At 36.3% G+C, this 24,594-nt stretch overlaps 1 protein-coding gene across 1 annotated transcript; it reads left to right on the top strand.

Annotated features, from left to right (window-relative positions):
* The first annotated feature begins 362 nt into the window (after nt 1-362).
* Nucleotides 363-24,393, top strand: arap1a (ArfGAP with RhoGAP domain, ankyrin repeat and PH domain 1a). The gene is made up of 29 exons (XM_056457695.1): nt 363-417; nt 1,436-1,471; nt 2,019-2,110; nt 2,239-2,340; nt 2,467-2,536; nt 3,734-3,854; nt 3,977-4,173; nt 4,260-4,369; nt 6,393-6,592; nt 6,697-6,782; nt 6,909-7,091; nt 7,177-7,351; nt 7,477-7,584; nt 7,730-7,865; nt 7,953-8,055; nt 9,453-9,627; nt 9,830-10,039; nt 10,232-10,447; nt 10,552-10,657; nt 11,194-11,341; nt 11,954-12,022; nt 12,184-12,267; nt 12,372-12,489; nt 15,258-15,371; nt 16,994-17,124; nt 17,474-17,556; nt 19,581-19,616; nt 21,041-21,104; nt 23,812-24,393. Exons 2-29 carry the CDS (start codon nt 1,460-1,462, stop codon nt 23,839-23,841), a joined length of 3,279 nt encoding a protein of 1,092 aa, XP_056313670.1. The 5' UTR covers nt 363-417; nt 1,436-1,459; the 3' UTR covers nt 23,842-24,393.
* Nucleotides 24,394-24,594: the final 201 nt, after the last annotated feature.

The following is a 24,594-nucleotide window of genomic DNA, read 5'->3' as shown; positions in this document are numbered from 1 at the left end:
CGTTCCTTTAACAGTTGCTTTCTTACTGAATGCCACTCACCTGCTGTCTGCTACTCATGCATAATACAGAGAGCAGCCAACAACATTGTAATACAATTGATCAAAACATTGACTCCAGAATTAATTTATCCAGCACTGGGCTCTTAAGCTTGTTTTTATATAATAACATCTTAATTTAAACACTTCATAATAGACTTTGAAGTTTAAACAGTAGTACCACAAGGACTCGCTGAATTGATCCTTAAACTTCCTTATTGTCTAGGCAGAGCTCTCTCTCTCTCCCTCTCCCTCTCCCTCTCCCTCTCTCTCTCTCTCTCTCTCGCGCTCTCTCTCACTCTCTTTCTGCCTTTGTCTGTGTGTTTGTATATAAATGCCTTGAATTGCGGTAGGGCTTGGCAGAGATTTGGAAGCACACCGGTAACTTTTTACTTTTCTCTGTTATTAACCTCCAACTAACAAGAGTTCTCCATTGTTTTATTGGATGGCACTAACACTGCTGATTGTTATTGCATGTTTAAACAACATAGTTTGAAATAAAAAAGTTGTTCAGTGAGACTCGTTTTAAGAAGGATATCTGGGAATATGAGAACAAGTATTAGAGAAAGTGTTTCTTAATCCCTAGCGCTTCATGACATATAGTCTTGTTTAATTTAAATTTACAAGTGTTAATATCAGACAATTACCTGATATTAATAAAGTTACATTTAATATTAAAGTTACAGTTATACCTTAAATATTAGCATTAAAGCAATATTTTCTATTCCTGCACAGTTTTTGTAAATACGTTCTGTAGCCAGAGTCAGGCAGTTCTTTTTAAATGTGTTTTAAATTTCACACACGAGCTTGTTGGAAAATGTTTGAGTTATTATTTGGTTTCATAAAGAACACAAATCTGAACTTACTTCCCATACTTAACCACAGCGAAGAAGGGCATTATTGTGTGTGTGCGCTTAAAGGATCATTGTTACTGATGTTACTTCTGATATTATTAAAGGTTGTGCATGTTAGTGTATGAGCTCGAGAACTTTCAGAAATGCTGTGCATCAGGTTTGGTAGCTTCATTGCATTTGTTACAGTAAATTGGGTTAAGGCGGAAGAGATGTTTTTGTAAGTTTATAATTATATAGTCATAGCTTCACATGAGTTTTGATAAAGATCAGAGTTTTAGATAGATCATATGTTAAGCATTCTTAGGATGGTTATTTGTGAAAACTTGGTTAAAACTCAGTTTTTTTAAATTAGTAAACAAATGTCAAGATGGTTTGGAACTTTGCACAGTTATTGACCTGATTTATTTTGTGTTTTATGTCTTTTGACATTTATTTTGTATTTGATGTATTTTTTAAAACATTATTTTTGTTAGCATTCCATGTTGTTTGAATTGATTGCTAGTTTTGTCATGATAATTTATTTGTGTGTTCTGTGTGCTTCGAAGGTGTGCATTACCAAATCTCAAAAGATGTCTTTAAAGGTAAATTGTGCATCTTCTTTCTTTATTTTCTTTTCGGCTTAGTCACTTTATTAATCAGGGGTCACCACAGCCGAATGAACTGCCAACTTATCCAGCATATGTTTTACGCAGCGGATGCCCTTTCAGCCACAACCCAATACTGGGAAACACCTATACACTCTTGCATTCACACACATACACTGCGGCTAGTTTAGTTTATTTAATTCACCTATAGTGCACGTGTTTGGACTGTGGGGTAAACACATGTCAATGCAGAGAGAACATGCAAACTCCATACAGAAATGCCAATTAACCCAGCTGGGGCTCAAACCAGTGACTTTCTTGCTGTGAGGTGATCGTGCTACCCACTGCCCCACTGTGACACCCTAAATTGTGCATCTGTGCATGACAAATGGTTTAATATGCATTCTTTTAATCTATGTGTTTAGGAAATTTTAAATCTTACATCTGTGATATTCATTTCCATTTCTAATTATTGTTCGATAGATTTTCTGTGTTTATTTAAATATAATTTTCATCAGTCGCCTAATGCCTAAATGTCTTTTAGAAGGAAGATGTGCTGCGAGACATGCAGAAGTGCTTCTTCAACCTGAAGACTGAACCTGACAAAAAAGAAGAGACAATCATTGAGAGAGAACGGTATGTGCATGAAACAAAAATCGACTTTTACATGGATAATGTGTTTTGTTGCATGTTTGTGTAAGCTTTTAGCAAAAAATAACCTGCCTTATCATATGTAATATTAATACAGAGTTTGTTTATGTTAGTGTGGACAGTATTGATATCCGATGTACAGAATATCCCGAGTTCAAAGAAGACTTCCGTCAGATTGTTAAAGCAGGCTGGCTGGAGAAAACTCCTCCAAAAGGGTGAGAAAAAACTGAGATTTGGATATGATTTGCAGCTGCATAATGAAATCTCCTTCCTTGTTTTCTTTATATTTGAATTGTTTGAATTTTTTTATAAATATATAATATACATGCTTATATTTTCAGTGGGATGATTTACCAGCGGAGATGGGTCCAGCTGGATTCAGAATATTTGAGATATTTTCAATCTATTAAGGTAAAGAAATTAAATAAATCATGGTATTTTTCCACCTTCTATTCACATAGATTCTGTCAACATGCGATTAAATAACTTGCTGGAAATCTTGAATACCATCAATATGCTTTCTTTTAACCCATAGTTTTATCAGACTGTATATTTACCAGAAGGAAAGGAACATTTTACCAGACTGTAGTTTTACCAGAAGGAAAGGAATGTTCCTTTCCTTCCAACATGAATAAGAATGCTACCTTTGTTTTTATTTACATTACAGAAGTTCTGGTGTGTGTGTGTGTTTTTTTTAAACTTTGTGTATAGAAATCTTTTAATAGATAGTCATGAATGAAAACTGGGTTGTAGAAAACTATTAAAGTATATAACCTAATCTCACTTCTTAAAGTGAGCATTAGTCTATGGGAAATGTAACTGAAAAATTTAAAAAGGGGAAACTTTAAATTTCCAAACAACCTATATGTATCTCAGATCCCTTTTCATTTTGTATTGAATGATTTGTTGTTGTCAAATCATTATTACCCATTTTGCAGACTCAATAAAATGAACTAATTGACATCAGTTTAGTAAGTAGTTCACCCAAAAGGTGGCATGGTGGCTCAGTGATTAGCACTAGCGCCTCACAGCAAAAAGGTCGCTGGTTCAAGTACTGGCTTGGCCAGGATGCTTTCTGTGTGGAGTTTGCATGTTCTTCTTGTGTTCGCGTCGGGTTTCCTCCAGGTGCTCCGGTTTCCCTCACAGTCCAAAGACATGCGCTATAGGGGAGTTGAATAAACTAAATTTGCTGTAGTGTGTGAATGGGAGTGTGTATGGGTGTTTCCCAGTGATGGGTTGTGGCTGGAATGGCATCCGCTGCATAAAACATATGCTGGAATTGTTGACGGTTTATTCCACTGTGGCGACCTCTGAAATAGAGACTAAGCCGAAGAAAAAGAAGAGTTCACCCAAAAACGACATGTCACCAGTTACTCACCCTGGTGATATTTGGATCCAAAATTAATATTCCATTATATCTTCTTTTTTTGGAATATAAATAGAGTATTAAAAATGCAATTAACCAGTCACCAGGATAAGACTTCAAAAATAAAATCATCCAAAATGCAGGGTTGTATTTAAAGGAATATTTTCAATGTTTTTTAAAAATATTTTTTTTTATGAAGCGCTATTAACAAGGCAGTTGATTTGACTCTCTCTCCTTGACAGGAGGTTTACTCTAAAAGGATTGTGTCTCTGGGATCTGTCTTTAAGGTGGTCAGTGTCGGAGATATTCGGTTTGAACTTCACAGTCAGAGCCGGACCTTCCTTTTTCGAGCGGATAGCACTCGTGTGTATTTGTCCATCATTTCTCTTAGTCTTAACCATTTTGCAGTGTCTACTACAAGCCTGTTTTTCCATCCAAGCTGCAAACCATTTATATGCATAAATTGTTTTGTGTGTATTTCACAGAGGAAAGAGATGACTGGGTGAGTTGTATTGAAAAGATACTGAGTGATCGCAAACATAGTCTGGAGCCCCGGAATCTGTTCTTTAAGAACGGAAGTGTGAGTGTTAGTTTTGAGGGTTACCTGGAGATGTTGTCACCGCGCACCAAAGTCTACACGCTGATCAGCAGAGACAAACTCTTCCTCTTCAAGAGCCATGAGGTGTGAGTCTGAATGTGAATAGATTCCTTTCTAGATGTTTTGATGGGTTTGAAAGCTTGATATTTTGCATGTGTGTTTTTGTATAGGAATATTTTCAGGGCATGGGCATCACTGACATTGACATGCGAATGGCAAATGTGAGAGATGGTGAAAACAAACGCACCTTCACACTCACCACTCCATACAGAGCATTCAGGTAAACACTACAGCCTTTTCACCTTTTGCACACACAACTGGAAATTGCATGTGCACAAGTGTTATTTTACTATTGTTTATCTACTATTGGAAGTTTTCCTAAATTGATATTTGTGTCTTATAGATGCTTCAGTTTATTTCAGTGTTATTTCAATTACTTAATTTTTTTTTTGTTTTGGTTAATAATAACAACGCTGTTTTAAGCAAACAGCCCTGGGCTGAATACACTATAGTGTGAATAAAAACAGAAATAAAAATGTTTTTTATTTTAAAAAAAATCAATAGCACGTTAAGTTTCAATTCACAATTCACCCTACTTATCAAGGTCTGTCAGGGCTTCAAAGATGGTATGATATGATATGGGCATGACTTTAAGTGCCAACCCAGGCTCACTCTGATTACATACTCCTATATACATTTCTGGAGAGAGCAAAATATGTCCCTGGAACTACGTTTTTTTGCAGTTTTTGTTTTTGCAAATTGGTCAGAGGCTGCTGTGTGTGCTTTTTCAGATCTCAAATTTCTCTCGCGAGTGCCAATTCAAGCCTGCTGTTCTTACTTATATTCACCAGAGGCCACTGTTGGCTAACTGACTAACTGACTATATCATACCCCGCAGCGTTCGTTTTAAAGATGAAATGCAGCTATACGTAGCTAAGCTCTAACTATATAATTTTGCAATCTCCAGAAATGTATATAGGGCTATGTTTTCAGAATGAGCCTATGTTGCTTTTTTCAGATGTTGTCCTTCATTTAGCGTTCAGTATAACTGAAGTACAGCTACTTTCAACATTTGTGAAAAGATCTGCGATGTTTTAAAGATCAAAGTGCATGATAAATGTTTTTTTCTTTCAAAATAAAAAACTAATTCTGAACTGCCTGAAAGGAGAGTCCCAGACATACATCCTGCACAAACTTCTGTAGGTGTGCATCAAATATGCATTATGAGAGTTTTTACTGGCTTTCACTCGTTTTGTGAAAGGAGGAGTTTAGTGAGGCCGGATCTTAGAACAGTTTCAGATGCTCTGAGAAAAGAAGTAATGTTTTTGGATTTGGTTGCATTTAAACTTATCGTAGGTGACCTACAAAATAAATAGGAATCTTTAAAGGGATAGTTCACCCAAACATGAAAATTCTATCTATAAATACACACTCTCAACCTTTGTTAATGTTTTGGAACACAAATTAAAAGTATATTTTGGATGTGATCTGAAAGCCTCCTCATCCTCCATAGACAGCAACAGTCCAGACTCATTCGAAGTCCAGAAATGTACCAAAAAATATCTTCAACACAATCTTCATGTGTCTTCAGTGGGAAAATTGTAATTTTAAGAAGTTATTAGAATACTTTTGTGCATGCATAAAACAGAAATAACAACTTAATTCAACAGTGTCTTCTTTGCGTGTTCACATTAGCATTGTGCACTTATGTATACCCCCTGTGTGCTTGCACACAATTTACTTTGTTTGTAACAAAGCACAGGCGCGTCCGAGGTTAATTCAGCAGCACAACCGGTCACAACACACATAAAGAGCACAGCACTGTCGTGAACACGCACCCTATACTGCTACTAAGGAGAAGAAACTGTTAAATAAAGTTCATTTTATTGTTTTACATGAGCTCAAAAGTATTCTTATAGCTTGATATTATTCCAGTTGAACCACTGAAGCGCTTAGTCTGTTTTGAGGATGTTTATTGGTATTTTTCTGGACTTTGAACATGTTTGCGGAGGATGAGAGAGCTCTCAGATTTCATCAAAAACATCTTATTTTGCATTCCAAAGATAAAGGCCTCAGGTGTTTGGAATAAAATGAGAATGAGTAATATCATTTCAGTTTTGTGGAGAACTAACCCTTTAAAATAGCATAACAGGGGCACTTTTATTCACTATTATTTGACTAACTGAAATAATCTGTGAATTCATTAATCAAGCGTTAAACTCTCTCAAATTAATGAATATGTTAGAGGTGCACATGCCTATAATTATATTAAAGCAATTACTTCTCTCAATATTTCTCTGTAGCTTTATGGTGGATTCAGAAAGTGAAAAGCAGAGATGGTGTGAGTTCCTTACTGAGTGTGTGAGTCGCTCTCTGTCATGTGATGGAGTGTGTGAGAGCGTTTGGCGTGTACAAGCAAACCGCCTTTGTGCGGACTGCAGCTCTTCAATGCCAGAGTGGGCTTCAGTCAACTTGTGTGTTCTTCTGTGTGAAAAATGTGCAGGTACAAATATACAATTACACATAAGAAATGACAGCAAATGGCAGCTGTACAGTATATTCAGTGGATGTCTTCTCATAAATACATGTATACTCATGCTATAACAGGGGCACACAGAAATCTGGGCCAGAACATATCAAAGGTTCGCAGTCTGAAGCTGGATGAACGAGTGTGGACTGATGACCTCATCAGGGTACAATAAATGCTATGCATCATGTCTATATGCTGCCACAGTTGCTAAACTGTAGATTTGTACTTTGCATTCACAGTTGTGTATTTTTTCTGGGTGATGTCTAAAAATCTTATTACACATTGCCAGGTGTTTCTAATGCTTGGTAACAGCAAAGCAAATAAATTCTGGGGAGCAAATATTCCACCGAGTGAGCTTCTCTGTGTGAGCGCAAACAGCGAGCAACGTCTCAAACACATTACAGAAAAATACAAGAATGGAAAATATCGCAAATACCACAAATTCTTTGGCCAACAGGAGGCGCTCAACAATGTAAGTCAATTATATATAAATATATATATACATGCATATACAATGAAGGTTTATCCCTCATGTTTGGTTTCCCTGGATTTCGCAGGCTCTGTGTTTAGCTATGCAGTCTGCTGATTTGTTGGAGACTCTCACACTGCTGAATTGTGGGGCAGATGCTGCCTGCTACACTGGTATCCCAGAATTCCCTACTCCTCTGTCTTTGGCCAAACGTTACAGCCAAACAGTACAAGCGGAGCTACTTACACAGAACATGACTTCAGGTGCGCTTATATACTCAAAGGCATGCAACATTTCCAAAGCGTGTGCTTTTAGATGCACAAATTCATCTGGTTCATGGGTTTACTTTTTGTTTTTGTAAAACTTATCTTGTTTTGTTCTTCATCAGAGCCTATTACAACAGAAGTTAAAGATGCAGATATTCGATCACTGTGTGGTTACCTTTTTAAGACTGCCTCATCAGCTCGGCCAATCACAGAGCACAAACCCAAAGCAGGTGTGTGGAGAACCTTATGTCTTTATAGGTTTAGTAGATTGCTTTGGGATGTGAATCTCAGTGGCATTTAGTTTGTGCATCAATGATAGGTCTGATATCTTGAAATTAATTTACGCAAAAATTATAATTGTGGTGGATATTGCAGACTTCTCTCAGCGCTGGTGTTGTTTGGGTGATGGAATGTTTAGCTACTATAGGAATGAACAGAGCCACCACAAAAATGGTGGGATGAAGACCAGTGAAATCATCTGCCTGTCTGTTAACAGCCCAGGGAAACATGGGTAATAAACCCTGGCATTCTGTCCTATTTTATACTATGTAGAGCTCTATTCTATATATTTACTATGTTCTCTGTAATTGGTGAGCAGATACGAGCACACCTTTGAGCTGTACTCTGAGGAGGGGAGAGTCTACCTGTTTGGAACTGATGACGGCAGCATTGCCAAGAACTGGATCCGGGCTGTTACTATGGTGAGGAACACTTTTCATTTGAATGTTGTTTTGTGTGTGTGTGTGTGTGTGTGTGTGTGTGTTGAGTATACTGAGTAAATTGAGTATAGTTAATATAATATCATTTAAAATAATATAATTTTATCATTCTCCAAATCAGCATCTTGTAGTTGTTTCTAAAGAATCATGTGGTAGTAAAAGCAATCTTATTTTCTATTATATAGTTGAGCGATATCACACGGGTAGAGGTACGATATGGGTGTATGTCGGCACTGGTTGGAGGCGTGCATTGGCTCGAGGCTGTAGGCCGAGTGCTTCAGTGTCCCACCAGCGACAATATACAGCCAAATTGCACTGCTACGAGTGTGATGTTGCATTTATACAACTGTTCGACGGCATAATCATGTGTATAAAAAAAAGAAAATCAAACACAGAGAGTCTTAAAAACCCTTTTGTACAAGGAACTACTTTCTTCCGCCACTCATTTACATCTTCAGCTGACGTCAGAACAGCAGAAACCATTGCTACTTCACCAACGTCACTTTAGAGCAAGTTTTTAAATGATTCTCTAGCGTAACATCCAAAGTGATGACAAAACAGTTGATTTTGCTGACATTTTAAGATTATAGGGCTGAACGACATGAAATGCCATTAATCTACAGAGATTTCCCAGAATTTCTCTGTTGCAGCTGGCATTTCACAATAAACAACCCTGAAAAAGCCAGAGCAAAGCAAATACTACCAGTTTCTGTGGTATAAATACAGCAATACAAAACAGAGAGATTGATTCAGAATGTCACTTAACTGATTTATGATGAATTGTTCAGCTGTAGTTTGAAATTTATGCTGAGAAAATGCTGTTTTTCTCCCCAAAGGACTTATTATGCGGTCTTTGTTGCCATTTTGCTGCAGAACGCCAACCGTCACTTTCTTTGGTCTGCTGATGGGAGCCGATGCACTGAAATGATGCTCCGAAATTATAAATATTTGAAATAGGCACTATCTTTATGAATAAACTGCATAGTTGCAATCTAAACAAGTACATTCTCGACTAAAAAGCCTCGAAAGTACATTGTTGTCCGACAGCAGCAATATTTGTCAAATAGTAGTGTCCTCTGCTTGACGCTATATGTGGGCAGAGTAATACACAAGTTTGAAGAGGCTATACTAATACTAATTTGAACAATATTTCACAACATTGCTGTTGCTGAATTTTTATTAAATAAGTGCTTCTATTAGTTTTAGTAATGGACTTCTTTCATAAACAAAGGATTTCTTAAATATATTTCAATATGTAGATCGCTTCATCATTGCAGCTTTCATTGCTTAGTTTTGTAAACCTTTACAACTGTAATAATTAAATAAAATTTACTAACATACAAAACCTATGTCCTCTTCCCCCTCTACTCTCCATTCAGGCTGTGCTGCCTCCTTCACTGTTTGATGTGTGTGGGACCTGTGATCGTCTGGGTCGCCTGCGCTGCACTGAGGCCAGCCATGGCATTGGCTGGTTTTGCCTGAGCGGCTTCAAACTGCATGTGTTACTCGAAGACACTGTTCAAACAATCGACCTACGCAAGCTACTCGGACTCAGTGAGATACAGCATACACGCACACACACACACGCACACACACACACACACACGCGCACACACACACACACGCACACACACACACACACACACACACACACACACACACACACACACACACACACACACACACACACACACAAAAAAATGCATGTATACAGAATGTATGTATATTTACTCTGACTGTGTGTGTGTATATGTAGAGTTCTCTAACACTGGTGGCGCTACAGTGCTGGTGTGGAGAGGTGGACCCTTGCATTTGCAGGCTGACCGCAGGCCTCATTTTGTGGGCTGGCAGACCTGCATTCAGCAGAAATCTGGTGCTGGAGATGAGCGGCTATCCCAACAACAACTCACTGACTTAGGCGTTCCTGTCACTATCGATCGCTGCCTAGATCATGTAACACGTTATGGTACACAAATATATATTCTGTCTCTGCCTTTTATGAAGCTTAGCTGATTTCCTTTATGCTGTCATAAAGTAATTTGCATCCCTAAATGTGTAAGAATGATTTTTTTTAAGTATGAATGTTGAAATTTGTAAAATAATTGGCAATATTTTGCAAATTCAAAACACAGACATAATAGCACATAATTTCTTTCAGGACTGTTATCACCAGGAATCTATCGGTTGAGTGGCATTAATTCTCATGTGACCAAATTACTGGACAAGTTTCAGAATAATGCTCGAAGCGTAACATGGTGTGAGTCTGAATATTCTGTGCATGATGTGGCTAACACGCTAAAGCGATTTCTCAGAGAGGTCAAAGGCGGAGTGTTCAATGGACAAGAGAACAATGACAGCTGGCTTAAAGTTGCAGGTGAAATTAAAACTGCAGTAATGCGAGATCAGATATTTAATACTGCTGGGAAAGTAGGAGAAACAAAATATTACTGGAACAAATACTGGTTTAACTCTTTGCAGGTCTGGAGGACAGATGTGAGAAGATTCAAAGGTACCAGAGTCTGCTCTCAAACCTCCCGGATATCAACAGAGAAGCACTCAAAGTACTCATACACCATCTGGTTTGGTATGTTATAGCACATTTGACCTGATGAGATGTCCAATGTTCACGATGTAATTTCCATCTCGACACATCTAACTTTTAGTACACACTATAAATCCTTTGTGAGAATGATTCCATTTACGTTTGACCACATAAATGCGTCTACACAGATACAATCTTGTGCTACTGTATATGCAAATGCAACTAGTTAGGCTTAAGAAGTGTCAGATACACTGCATTTTATTTAATAATTATTACATTTTTAGAAGCATAAGATATATATCTTATTTGGCATACAAATTATTTTATATGTAGGCTACAGGAGGCTTTGTGCTACAGTAAAACATCATCACAAGTGCTTAAGGTGGCCTCCATGATTACTGTCTTTATAGGCTATATAAAGCTATCTATTTTGTTGTACAGATGCGTGCAAGATATCATTCAAAACTGAACATTAATTTGTGTATAATCTGCAATATCTGTGACTTGAATGAATCATAAGGAGTAGTTATTGTTACTGGTGCATTTAAATACCTGACCTGAAATGTCTGTTTTGTCAGTGTTCAGAACCTGTCTAATGAGAATCAGATGACTATACGAAACCTTGGTATCGTATTTGGTCCAACGCTTTTTCAGACAGATGGAAAAGACACCACAGCATCTCAGGTGGTGGAGGAACTCATCCAAAACTACTGCAGCATTTTTAAAGTGAGACTTGTTTTTAATGTCCGTGCTTATCCCATTATTAAATTAAAGTTACGTTATGGAAGTTGCTTTAAATAAAAATGTATATGTAGAATTGTTTTCTTAATCTTCCTTTACTTCCATAATATACTGTATGTTTACCAACCTATCAGAATGATTTATATTTTAGAGTTGTAGTAACAGATTTTATGGGAAAATACATACATCCTTCATTTACCCATGTTGCATTATAGTGTAAAACTTAAAGAAAATCTGACCTTGATAAACAAACTTTCAGGAACTCACCGGTTGTAAAAACAAACAAACAATAAAACGCATTTTACATTTGTCCATTCATTCAGTTAAAATGTCTTGTATAATTTGTAAACCTTTGCATCAAATCGCATTCATTCTTGTTGAGTGTCAGACCCAAAGAGCACATAGAAACATATGCATTTACATACTTTTCCCACTAGATGGCACTAGAGAGTGTTACAGAGCTTAACCTTTAGTGTAAAAGTACAGTGAAATCAGCTTGTGCAATTATGACATAATATACATGAATTCAGCATGAAGAGGGTATCAGTGTTGTTAATAAGCTGAAGAGTAGAGACTGACATGAAGCTTCTATGGCAGGTCTCGGAGTCTGACCTTGAGAGACAGCTAAACATGATGTCTGTCATCCTGGACAAACACAAGTCCCAGGTCAGTTCAGAGGACATTTACAATATTATGTTGGCTTTTTAATGATATTTTGAAATATGAAATGAGAAGTCTGTATGAACTCTTCAAGTCTTGACAAAGTTGCATAATTACAAGTGTTTAATTTTTTTTGGTGGTCTTTGACATTAATGGCTGAATTTCAGAGGACCTTAATTCGAACTCCATCTAGTACCATTTGTGGTGTTTACCTAGAGAAGAAAGAGGAGGGTGCAGAGGTGCTCCTTCAGGTGGACATTTTATCTTCTTTACACAAACTCACATTTATGTACTCCACTTGTCGATCTCTTCTCAGTTATTGTTGATAACGTTTTTTCTTGTTTATTTGTTACAGGTTGCGGCGGATATGACAGTATTAAAGTTGGTTTCTGTGGTTCTGGAGCTTAAAGGGATTCAACAGGTCAATGAAGAATTCTGGAGCTGCTTTGAGGTTCTAGAGAAAGAAGACATTGGTGAGATTTTAACCTATTCTGGAAGTGGCATTTATCATTAAAGAGCCCCTATTATACATTATAATAAGTCATATTTTGGTTTTGTGAATCTCCAACAACAGGCTGATATGAATGCATGGTCAAAAACACTTTCATTGTCTTATAATATGCATTTATTTTTACCTAATTATCTCAATGACTCCCAAATGATTTGTTCAGCGATTCATCTGTTCCCAAACCCCTCCTTATCGCGATGCTAATCTGTGCTGATTGGTCTGATGACCCAGTCTGTTGCGATTGGTCGACTATTTTCAGCACGAGACAGAAAGAAACGCCCACCAAGACTTATCAACAATTTTGAAGCAGTCAGAGCACAGAGTATATGTGAACCCAATGCAGGAGTGCATTAAAGCAATGCAGTTTAACAACAGCATATTGCTGGATTCCATGACACACATTCAGTATTAATTCACACAGTGGTAAAAACTAAACTATTTTGAAACTTGACTGCAGTATGTGTAGGAACAGCTGATAGTGGCCATAGCCATGACAAACGGCAGAGGATTGCGATGTCACAAACGCATTTAAACCATAACCAAGGCGGCACGCATGGCGTTTTCAATGTTGCTTTAGATGCGATATGAGAATATAAAGAATTAACCAGATACAGTGCAAGGGGTTACAAGTAACAAAACATAATTAAATATATAATTTGCAAGCTAGAGAAAACAAGGAGGCAACCATTTTAAATCACACTCACACTTGTGAAATGGAGGAAGAAACTAATCCATGAACTGTGTGCTGTAAAGTTCCTGTTAAGCTTTGACAAAGTCCCATACATTAATAGTCTTTTCTGATCCTTCCTTTAACAAACGGGCAATAAATGCCCTGTTGTAAGTGTGTAGATTGCTGAAGCACTCATCAGAAAAATTATGGGAACACAGCACAAGGCTGAGGCTGTAATTTTTGCAACATAAACTTTTTGTAAAAATAAACTTCAACCACTGACTCTTCAAAGCCTCACCAGGGAAAATAACACTAACTTTCCCTAACACTTCAGAGCACAGCGTCTACGTGAAATGATTTAACCAGGATCTGCTACAGTGTTTGTCATCTTCTTCTTTTTTGCTACAGTGTTTATGGCCGGGGGTTTCAATTTCCTGGGTCTATTGGGCGGGGCTTGAGTTCCATATCAACGTCACGCCGACACTGCTAAAGTCTGTCCCCCTGACGATTCGTTTAAACCACACAGTCGACTCTTTTATAGACGAATCAATGGTTTTAAACACAGTGCACTTTCAGATTTAACCATCAGCTGGATATCTCACTCAGGGCTGTGTAGAAGTCTGCATAGAAGGTCATTTTCAAAAACCCATAATAGGGGCTCTTTAAAGGGTACTCATTATGCAAAATTTACATTTGCGTGTTGTTTGAATAAACAGTTGAAGTCAGAATTATTAGCCCCCCTGTTTTTTCCCCAATTTCTGTTTAACAGAGAGAAGATTTTTTCAACACATTTCTAAACATAATAGTTTTAATAACTCATTTCTAATAACTGATTTATTTTATCTTTGCCATGATGACAGTAAATAATATTTGACTAGATATTTTTCAACACACTTCTATACAGCTTAAAGTGACATTTAAAGGCTTAACTAGGTTAATTAGGTCAACTAGGCAGGTTAGGGTAATTAGCTTAAAATATAGCTGACCTTAAAATGGCTTTTAAAAAATTAAAAACTGCTTTTATTCTAGCTCGAATAAAACAAATAAGACTTCCTCCAGAAGAAAAAAAAATATCTTCAGACATACTGTGAAAATTTCCTTGCTCTGTTCAACATAATTTGGGAAATATAAAAAAAAAAAAAAATAATTCAAAGGGGGGCTAATAATTCTGACTTCAACTGTAAATGTGTTTTGGCTGTGTACGTGCACAACCAACCTAAAATTATACAATCCACCAAATGCTTTTCTTTTAATCCCTATAAATCTTAACCAGTGTCTCCCCATGAGCCATTTTCAGAATGTGTGCATTGGGATTCCACATTAGCATAGGCCCCGCCCATATTCAGTCCTACATGAAAGAACCACAATCTGGCATACTGAACCAGAGACTTAGTCTAAATGTCCAGTTTTAAGACTGAAACAGGACGTTTTTGAATGTTATAGCTTAGCTGAAAATGATTTAACTTTCACAAACTGAGACTCCTATGATGTAACTGAATCATTGTGTACTAACACTATGCAGCGGTGGTGATTTGTGCAGTTGAGAATTACACTACGGCTTATATAATGAATTGAGAAAAAAGAAAATGAATGAATGAATAAAACTTGGCAATGAAACTGCCTATTAACAAGTGCAATGATGACAAAGGCTTTAATTTATCGTTTAATTAAGCATATTTGTATTAGGATTGTAAAATGATTTATTTGTGGCTTCAAGAGAACTTATGCTTTTTTTTTAGCAACCATTACTCCTGTTTACAGTGCCACAGAAATCATTCGGTATTCTCATTTGCATACATTAAATGTTGGTTATTGCTTATTGGTTTATATTTGAAATAGAACGTTTTTGTAACAAAAAACTCTTGCAAACCCAATGTTTAATATATATTTCATTTACTTGTAGCGTTTAACCTCACTGTTGCTGTTTAATATTTGCCTAATATGTTGTAGTACAAAACAGATGAACATGATGGGCATCTTGACTGTGTGGTGTACTTGGTGATTAAGAAATTCAGTTGGTTAAATGTATTTGTTGTAACTGCGGAGTGTTTGTTTTTCAATAGAGAGAAGGCTGCATTACCAGGAAAGAGTGTTGCCAGTCTATTTCTCACTTAGTAATGACTGCCACCTGCTGGTCAAGAAGAATTACAGCATTATCAGCATCATGAGGTACCTGGGTATGTCTCATCACACAAACACCAATGCACTGTGCCAGTGATGCGAAAGGTGACTAAGAGTGAAACACTGCTAAATGGGGTGTATTAATCACTTCTTCACGACTATATTTCCATTTTCATAATTCACTATTTGTTTGCATTCAGGAATATTAAATAAATGAATATTCACAATATTTTATTCTGTCTACAAAACAAAGTAAAAACACAAATAAAATTCGAAAGAGTCATTAAAGGGCACCTTTATGATGATCATTTGGAAGCTGTGTAATGTAAAGGTGTAATGAATCTACAGTCATATTGGAGTGATATAAAGACAATAAGTCTTTTTTTAATTTCCTGACATTAAAATAGGATCCAAATCCCTCCCATTTTGATGCTGACCACAACGTGATGTAGGAATGCAGTTGTCCTGCCCACTGAATTGATTGACAGATGCGTATTAACATGTCTCCCTAGTAACACCTATAATCATATCAACAAGACAGGACGTGCGCAAAGCAACCAGGATTAAAAGATCTGTTGAGCTCTCATCAATCATCATTAAATGTGATCAAGAATGAGTTTTACAAGTTTAAAACATTTTTAAAACAGTGCGTGTTTGTAATGAATTACAGCGGTTTTACCGTCTTTGCTTTACCACAGTCGCATGTTAATACAATTATGAATGAAGACGCTTCAACCCCAGTTTGTGGATGTTAAATCAGGTTTATTTTGTACATTAACATAATGGTTACCCAGCGTACAGCAGTGGATATTAACGTGTATTCAGTCACATTTGCCATGTAAAAACAGTGCAAAGTTAAACGCACATGCTGTTTGTGTGTGTCTGCAGTGTGTCTATGTGTGTGTGGGAACTTTGACTCATCATTGCAACTCCACAACAAATACATCAAATAATCATTGGGAAAGTTCTTACTGTAGTATTTCTCACAAACTTTACACGAGATCGGCTTGCTTCATGTCTGTCACTGTGCTGTTTATCTGACGCAGCCGAGGTGGAGATTGAGGCACATGGGAACAGTGGGTGGGGAGAACTAGCATTAAAGGCAACAAAAACAGCTACATGGTTTTCAGAGCAGAAAATACAATATTCTGAAAGGTATATTTAATAATCTGATGGTGTTTTGGGCTGAAACTTTAGTCACATTCAGACAAAGGTGTCCTTTGAGCTCTTCATTTTGTACAGATGACACCAAATGAATTTTGTCCAATCTTTTGAGTGGTAGTGTGATTTACATAATGATGCAGTAAAAAATGTCCAGCAATAGTAATAATAAATATGGCAAATAAATAAATATACCAAAATGCTCCTATTAAGCTTTTCAGATAATACTATTTGTAGATATCACTAATATGTAGGGTAATGTAGCTGTTTGTAAAATGTCTGTGAAATTTGAAAGATTTATTTTAATTTTATTTTAATAAATTTTTAAAAAAAGTATTTTCATTTTGAACGAAAATAATGGTAAATCTATTATGAACTGCATTAAAATAAGAATGTTTAAATAGCGTAATAGTGTCACTTTAAATTTCATTCTGAAGAATTGCCAACTGCATTAACATTGCTTAAATTGTTTTATGAGCACTGCAGTAGTTGTTTGCTTGTCTGCTTGTGTGTTCAGAGAACAAGGTGAATCTGAGTAAAAGCGGGCCACTGCGGGTTTGTGAGGTTAAAAGCGAGAGCAGCAAAAACTTTCATACTCGTCACTGTGACCTAACTGGTGAAACCTTCAGACTGCACAAAGAACTACAGGTAGGTGTAAATGTGGGTCAGATTTGCATACATTTTAAAAACCAAATATTTCAACAAAGATAGTAAAACCTGACATTTTTTGACATTGTGAATAATTAATTGCATATTATAAATTATGTTTGAAAAGTTTATAAATTCACAGAGGTTTCTGTGAAGGTTAGGTTTAGTGGAAAGAAAATATTCATTGCTCGGTATAAAGCAATACACATGCAGACTACACAAGTGAAAAACACACACACACACACACACACGCACACACACACGCACACACGCACACACACACGCACACACACACACACACACACACAAGAGTCAGTCTAATCTTTGTTCACTTCTTTTTTTTCTCCAGGGGTCTCAGGTTGAGAAGGAATATCTTGCCAAAGAGATTAAACTCTATCATGGTTGCCGCAGCAAACTACATCCACCTACACAGTAATAAATCTAAATCCAGGCCTATGTCATTTACATCAGGATGCGAACAGTTGGGGCATGGCTATGTGCAAACATATTCTTATGCAGTCATGAATTTCCACAGTTTTAAAACATGCTGTTAGGGTGATTGTGCTCAGCTGGAAAGCGGAGGTGGCTCCTTTATTTAGTTTAATTTCACCGTGACAGACTTAAAACCATCGTAGATCCCCACAAATGCACTCTGCAGTTCATCATCACACATGACCAAATGAATGTGTGTTTTACCTGCTTTTTTGCTCTTTTTACATACACACATACATTTGCATGCGTGTTTGCATGTGTGTCGCAGGTCTTGTTTTGATTCAATTCAATTCATCTTTATGTGTATAGCGCTTTTACAATGTAGATTGTGTCAAAGCAGCTTCACATAAAAGATTATAGTGAATTGTAACAGTGTCAATACAGTTTTCAGAGTTTAAGTTCAGTTCAGTTTAGATCAGTTCAGTTCAGTTCAGTGTATTTTAATATTCACTGCTAAGAGTCCAAACACTGAAGAGTAATTGGATTCGATAGCTTTCAGCCTTACTCTGCTTTATACTACCATAGTAATGGGTTTTGAATACTTTAGCATGGCAGGGTGGCTTAGTGAATAGCACTATCTATCGCCTCACAGCAAGAAGGTCGCTGGTTCGAGTCCCAGCTGGGTCAGTTGTCGTTTCTCTGTGGAATTTGCATGGTCTCCCTGTGTTCATATTGGTTTCCTCTGGGTGCTCCGGTTTCCCCCACAGTCCAAAGACATGCGCTATAGGTGAATTGAATAAACCAAATTGTTCCTCGTGTATGAGTGTGTGCAGGGGTGTAGTGGACATTTTGTAGTGGACAAAAGTGGGGGGGACAGCTGGATGAAATCCAAAGGTTTACATTCCTAATCACCTGTTTCTAAACGGTCTGTCTCTAAAAGTGCGGGGGACGTATCCCCCCCATCCCCCCCGGTTGCTACACCCCTGAGTGTGTGTATTTGGGTGTATGGTGTTTCCCAGAGCCTGGTTGCGGCTGGAAGGGCATCCGCTGCTTAAAACATATGCTGGAACAGTTGGCAGTTCATTCCACTGTGGTGACCTCTGAAATAGAGAATAAGCTGAAGGGAAATGAATAAACGAATACTTTAGCTCATCTAGCAACATGATTTCTGAAGTCCTGTAGGATGTAATGAAAATGAAAACTTGTGATTCCACACCAGGTGTTGCTATACATAAAGCTCTACTAGGGCACAACTGGGACTCGCACCGGAAGAAGAGCAGTGTGTGAGGCGCGTGGGTATGGTTCTCTGCGCACATGCAGAGATGCGTCAGTTTCAACTACATTGGTTCGTTTGCACATGGAGAACAACGTCTTTATTCCGGGTTTACCACTAAATACACTTTGCATATATAGTAAATCATATCTCAAAGCATTTACTGGGGTACTGGCGATTTTTACTGGGGCACGTGCACCAGTAAATTGGGTCTAGCGAGGCCCCTGTTCCACACTCACACTGGGTTCCATTCGGAAGTGCTCAGCCCTATAGACGTGCTACGCACCGTCAGTCACAGCGTCATCAGATAAAAAAAAGCGCCTCTTTGTTTATGAATATGTGCCCTCTAGAAGTGAAAAACAGTTGTATTTGTACTCTGCATTAAAATATATGAACATGCTGCATCTTTAATAAATCGTAAGGCTTATCAGCTATATTATGGACTAGTAAAGACTGCTTAATTACACTCCTAAAAAATAAATGAAAGGACTTAATGTCCACAGGGTACATGTGCCTGACTAGAGATTTTTTTTTTTTGTATTAATTTACAATTATGACCACTGCATACATTTAGATTTTTTAAATAATATTTTTGTCTTGCTTGAGTGTGTCTTTAAGTCACAGTTTAAATCTGTGTTTATTCAAGCTAATTTTTAGAAAAGAACTTCTAACTGAAATCCCTGCATGAATATATACTGTTTAAAATAGATTTAACACACACATTTACATAAATCTTTTGTTGTCGTTACAGATGGGGGCTAACACTGATTCATGACAAGCAGCAGTGGTGAGTGTGGTTTTTTTATTCAATCTTTTTAACAAAGTCTGCCTTGTTTAACCCGACATAACTGTATATCAGTTACACATTATATACACACAACAACAGCACAACAGCGATGCAGGCATTCTGAGTTCAAGTCCCGGCTCGTGGACCCCAATCCAATCCCCCTCTCACTCTGATTTTACTTGTCATCACACTGTCCAGTCAAATAAAGGCAAAAGACAATCTTTTTTTTTTTCTGCTAATTATTTTCTAGGCAGAAATATGACTAGTACATTTTCAAGTACTAGATGCTATATTTATAGAATAAGCATGTTTAATGTTAAAACAACTACAATCTACAAAAGAAATATAATGTAGGAAATTAGGATCAAAGGGATTTCATTATTTGTCGAAAGAGAGTTTTGTGTGTAAATTACCTGCATCTCTGCAGCTCTCTGTCTATAAACTCTCTCTCTAAAGCTGTGAGTTTAACCTACATTAAAAAGAGTCATCTTTACTGCTAACACAAGTTAAGAGTACTATATTAAATCTATTTAATTAAATATCAAGAGAGAGAAATGAAAGTGGCCAGTGTAAAATAACTGTGCATCTCTCTCTACCACCAGTGAATCTATCAGTTTACCTTTAAAACAGTGTTTTACACCCTTATTGCTGAGAAATATAATACAATATAACCTTTCAGTATTGAAGCTGTTTAAGTAAAAAAGTAGCATGAAAGACAGGTTTTCTAATTTTTGTGTGCGCATAGCTTAATATTTGCTATGTGCTAGTAATGTGTACACTAGGCATGGGGCATCAACAGTTTTCAAGGTATACCCTGGTTTGGAAAAGTCAAGGTTTTAAATCCACCAAAATCTTCTGCTATACCGTTCCTGTGGTATATGTAAGAGTTTTTTATTTATGTTTTTTAAGGACTACAGTATCTCCAGCAGAAAAAGATATCCAAAGATACCTTTTTAAATTTTAAATATTTTTTTTAACTAATGAAGACAGCAGAAGTCAATGATTCATTTGAATTATTTAGTCTAACATGTTTACTGCTTCAAAATATTTTAAATGTTTCTCAAAATGAAATAGATTGTGTTCAAAGGGGAAACAAGTTTTTGTTTTTTACTCAGACATTTAAAAGAACATATTTTAGAGCAGTAATCACAATATCGTGAAAGCGTGCTAATTTTATCCAAGGTTATCATACCATCTGAATCTTATACTGGCCCATACCTAGTGTACACACTACAGTATATTTTAAGATTTTGGGACACATGGACTTTAATGACATCCCAATTTTAATTTCTATGTTTTAATATGGCGTATATTGTATTATTTGTTCTACTGTTTTACTAGAACATTTAACTCTAATCCATTATCCATATTTATTTTCTAGCAAGCTCCATTCTCATGATGTCTCTGGGTCTTTGCTCTTTCAGGTATCTGTGCTGTGAGAATGAGGAAGAGCTGATTGAATGGACAGCCACATTTTACAGCATCCAGGTATCATCTCTGTCTCAAAACTCTTAAGCTTGAGTTAATAATAATGTAAGGGTCCATCTATTAATCCTATGATGGAACTAACAGTATGGGTGAAGGTTAAATGTGTGTAATCCTTTTTAGCATATGCGAAAAAAATATTTTTATTAGTTAAAAATGATTTTAATTTGTTTCCAACTCCGAATTTAATTTAACTCTAATTTATATTAATTTAAATTTAGATTCATCCAATTCAAGCTGATTACCTTATAGGTTGTGATTTGGTCTAATTTAGATCGATTAACCTAGTAAATCCTCATTTTCAGTTAATGGTTCATCGTTTACCCGAAGTCACTTAGAGTCAGTATGCTGGCCACATTCATCTGCTCACGGACACATCCTCACCAGTTCTGGTTCTAAGATAGAGGATATAACTGTAAACTAATTTCCTTTAAGTAATATTTGGCCGCCCCATGCTTGTTCGTACATAAAGAAAGTTTGATTTAGCCACTAGATTATATGATACTAAGTCAGTGATTGTCAGAAATCAACAGGTCTCTAATGCTGTGCCTATGCTCCATCCATTGAGCCTGAATGAATGACTAATCCTGGTTGTAGGCTGTGGAAACATCAGCCTAAACAATCTACTAGATTTAAGTGATTTCAGGATATTTTACAGTTAAACAAGAATTTTACATTTATTTGTCAGGTATAGATTTTCCATTCCAATTCACATAATTAAACAAAATAAGCCAATTCAGATTGTACAACATCAATTACTCAAAGATACATTTAAGAGTTAGAGATTAATACCTGACCATGTAGAAATACATTGCAGCATATGAGTCCTGATGCAGAGCTCAGAGACTTATACACTGCAACAGGGTATCCTAGCTACAGAATCCCCCAGACACTTCTGGACCTTTCGCCTAAATACTCAAATCACCATAAATTCAAGACAATAAAAGCTTTACCAAGAACATTGCCTGGTCATGAGTTGATGTGAAGACAGTTTTCCCTGGAGTGGAGCATCTGGCACAGATCTTATCAAAGTCAAAACCCAAATTAACTGATATAAAGGAGATAAAAATCTCCTTTAATATAAAATATTACAGTGAAATTAAGACCACTTTACCAATCACACCGAGACATTTAAAATGACACCAAACATGAATTAAGAGCCACAAAATACACCATATTAAAAACTTGGACATTCTGTGTGGAGCTGCTCTGGGGTGCGTTTCCCAAAACCATCGTTAGCCAACTAAGGTCGCAAGTTCTGTTTGTTACAAACATAGTTTGTTGATTTGCCGTTTCCCAAATCTGTCGCTCCAATGAACATTCACAAATTGTGTTGCAAACTTGAGCACTTGAAACTTTGAAACATATTCCCTTTTGATTTGATTTGAAACATAGTCCCTTGCTGTGTTCTATTCCCACTTATCCCCCCTATGCCCTATTCATTTACAATATTTTAACATTCAAAGTTGGAATTATTAAAATAAAAAAGCATTAAAGTCATCTCTCTTAGGTGTAATTTGTTTTCAGAGTATTTTTACAGTTCAGTTTTTGCGATCTTCATGTTTACAATTGAGCTCACTTCGTTTGCAGTGCACTTTGAAAACTTTGATATCATTTTGAACACAGCCTCATGGTGAAAGCTATAGGTGACCTATTATTTAAAAGTGGAATTTATTTTATATCTCCAAAGCTTGTGAAAACAAAAAACATAGCATACGTTAATTCTTTTAATTTATAGTGGGTTATTTATTAAGTATCTGTACTGTATATGACATGAGCCTGTTGGTTAGAAATTTCTGCTGTGGTTTACATGTGTCAAATTATAAAAGTAGACTTTTCAAAATAAATAAATAAATAAATAAACAATATCCTACTTAATAATAATAATAATAATAGTAGTAATAATTATCATCATCATCATCATTAATATTATTATTAAAGTAGGATTTTTTAAATTTCCTAAAAAATAATAAATATTAAATTTCATTTTGTAATAAATAACCTCATTGTTTATTTATTTATTTGTTTATATGATTTATATGATATTAGAATACGTGTTAGCTTTTGTAAGTGATATGTTTTAGAATAGAATATGTAATGTTCAACTTCTCAATAATATTAGTAAAGCAAACATGGGTTCTATATGTGCCGTTTATGTATATTTCAATTAATATGGAAAACGAGTGCATGTTTTTACCAAAACTAATATTGCATTTTATTTTAAATGCGTGTTTGTGTAAAACAATATAACTTGCACAAAGAAATGATGGGGTTCTTCTCTAAAGAAGTTGTTACTCCACCCCTTTTAGAGCATCATTATGGGCGTTTTACGCTATAACTGACGTGGTTCAAGTGACGGATCTGCGTCAGAAAAACTAGGGGTTTTGGTCACTACAAAGTTCTTTTCCCAAACGATGCATCGTACTATGATCGTTCAGCTGCGAGTTATGTTGTTGTTTGGGAAATGCACCCCTGGTCGAGAAGATAAAGTCCAGGGAAAAGAGGGGGCTCAGGATGCATAATCGAGACAACCTGAACAACTGGTTTCCTAGCTGACCTTCTCAGGCTAAAAAGTTTATTGCCTGCCCATTCTCGTGGTCTTGTCTCGTGTTGAGTTCCATAATAGTTCTCAGGGTTTAATATTAATATTATGGAGAGATATATCCTTACAATAATATACATTTTCATTTTTTTTATTTCTTATTCATAGTGTAATGGTGACATCTGGCCCTCCTGGTGAAATAACATCAAAGCAGATGATGGGTTGGATAACAGCAATTTCCACAAAAAAGAAGACTACATGAAAGTATTTCTAAACAGACTGTGCTCCACTCAACACTTACATTACCAGAAATAGAACATGATGTAATTGTTCCTTTCATTTATGTATCTTTGGCATCAATTTTTAAAAGTATACCACTGTGTTTGTCAATCCTTGCTAATGTGAAAACAAATTCAAAATGGTTTGAAAATAATTGTATGTGGGTTCCTAAAATGAATAAAAATCAAAGTAAATAATACAGCCCATTAACTGTCCATTTAAGCTGGTCAGTTTGTGTGAACTTGATGCTTTAGAACAGGAAACTACAAGTCTTGTTTGATGGGAATTGACAGGAAGTACTACAGCTTGAGAATGAGGTGCCCTTTCTAAAACCTAGACTATCTAGATCTACAGTACATTTATGCTTTTGGCAGGAATGTTTATCTAGAATCATTTGATATTTTTTTTGACATTGCAGCTGTTTATTTAGCATTCCCACAAGTACCATTTTTTTCAGGCTACATGAACACTCTACAGTAAGTACAACTTCATGCAAAATATTATTTACTCAATTACTGCGTGGCAGTGCACTTCCTCTTCCTTGACATACATGTTAACTCATTTTTTTATTGCAGTATTTGACATTCTGTCCTCCAAACCTTTAGAACAATGATGCCTAATTTGAGAGTAATGAAGCATAAAGTCTTGTTTCTACTTTTGTTGGCTGGCTCC

This window comes from Danio aesculapii, chromosome 5 (genome assembly GCF_903798145.1).
Source record: "Danio aesculapii chromosome 5, fDanAes4.1, whole genome shotgun sequence".
Classification (NCBI taxonomy): domain Eukaryota; kingdom Metazoa; phylum Chordata; class Actinopteri; order Cypriniformes; family Danionidae; genus Danio; species Danio aesculapii.
This window is presented reverse-complemented; position numbering and strand designations above follow the sequence as displayed.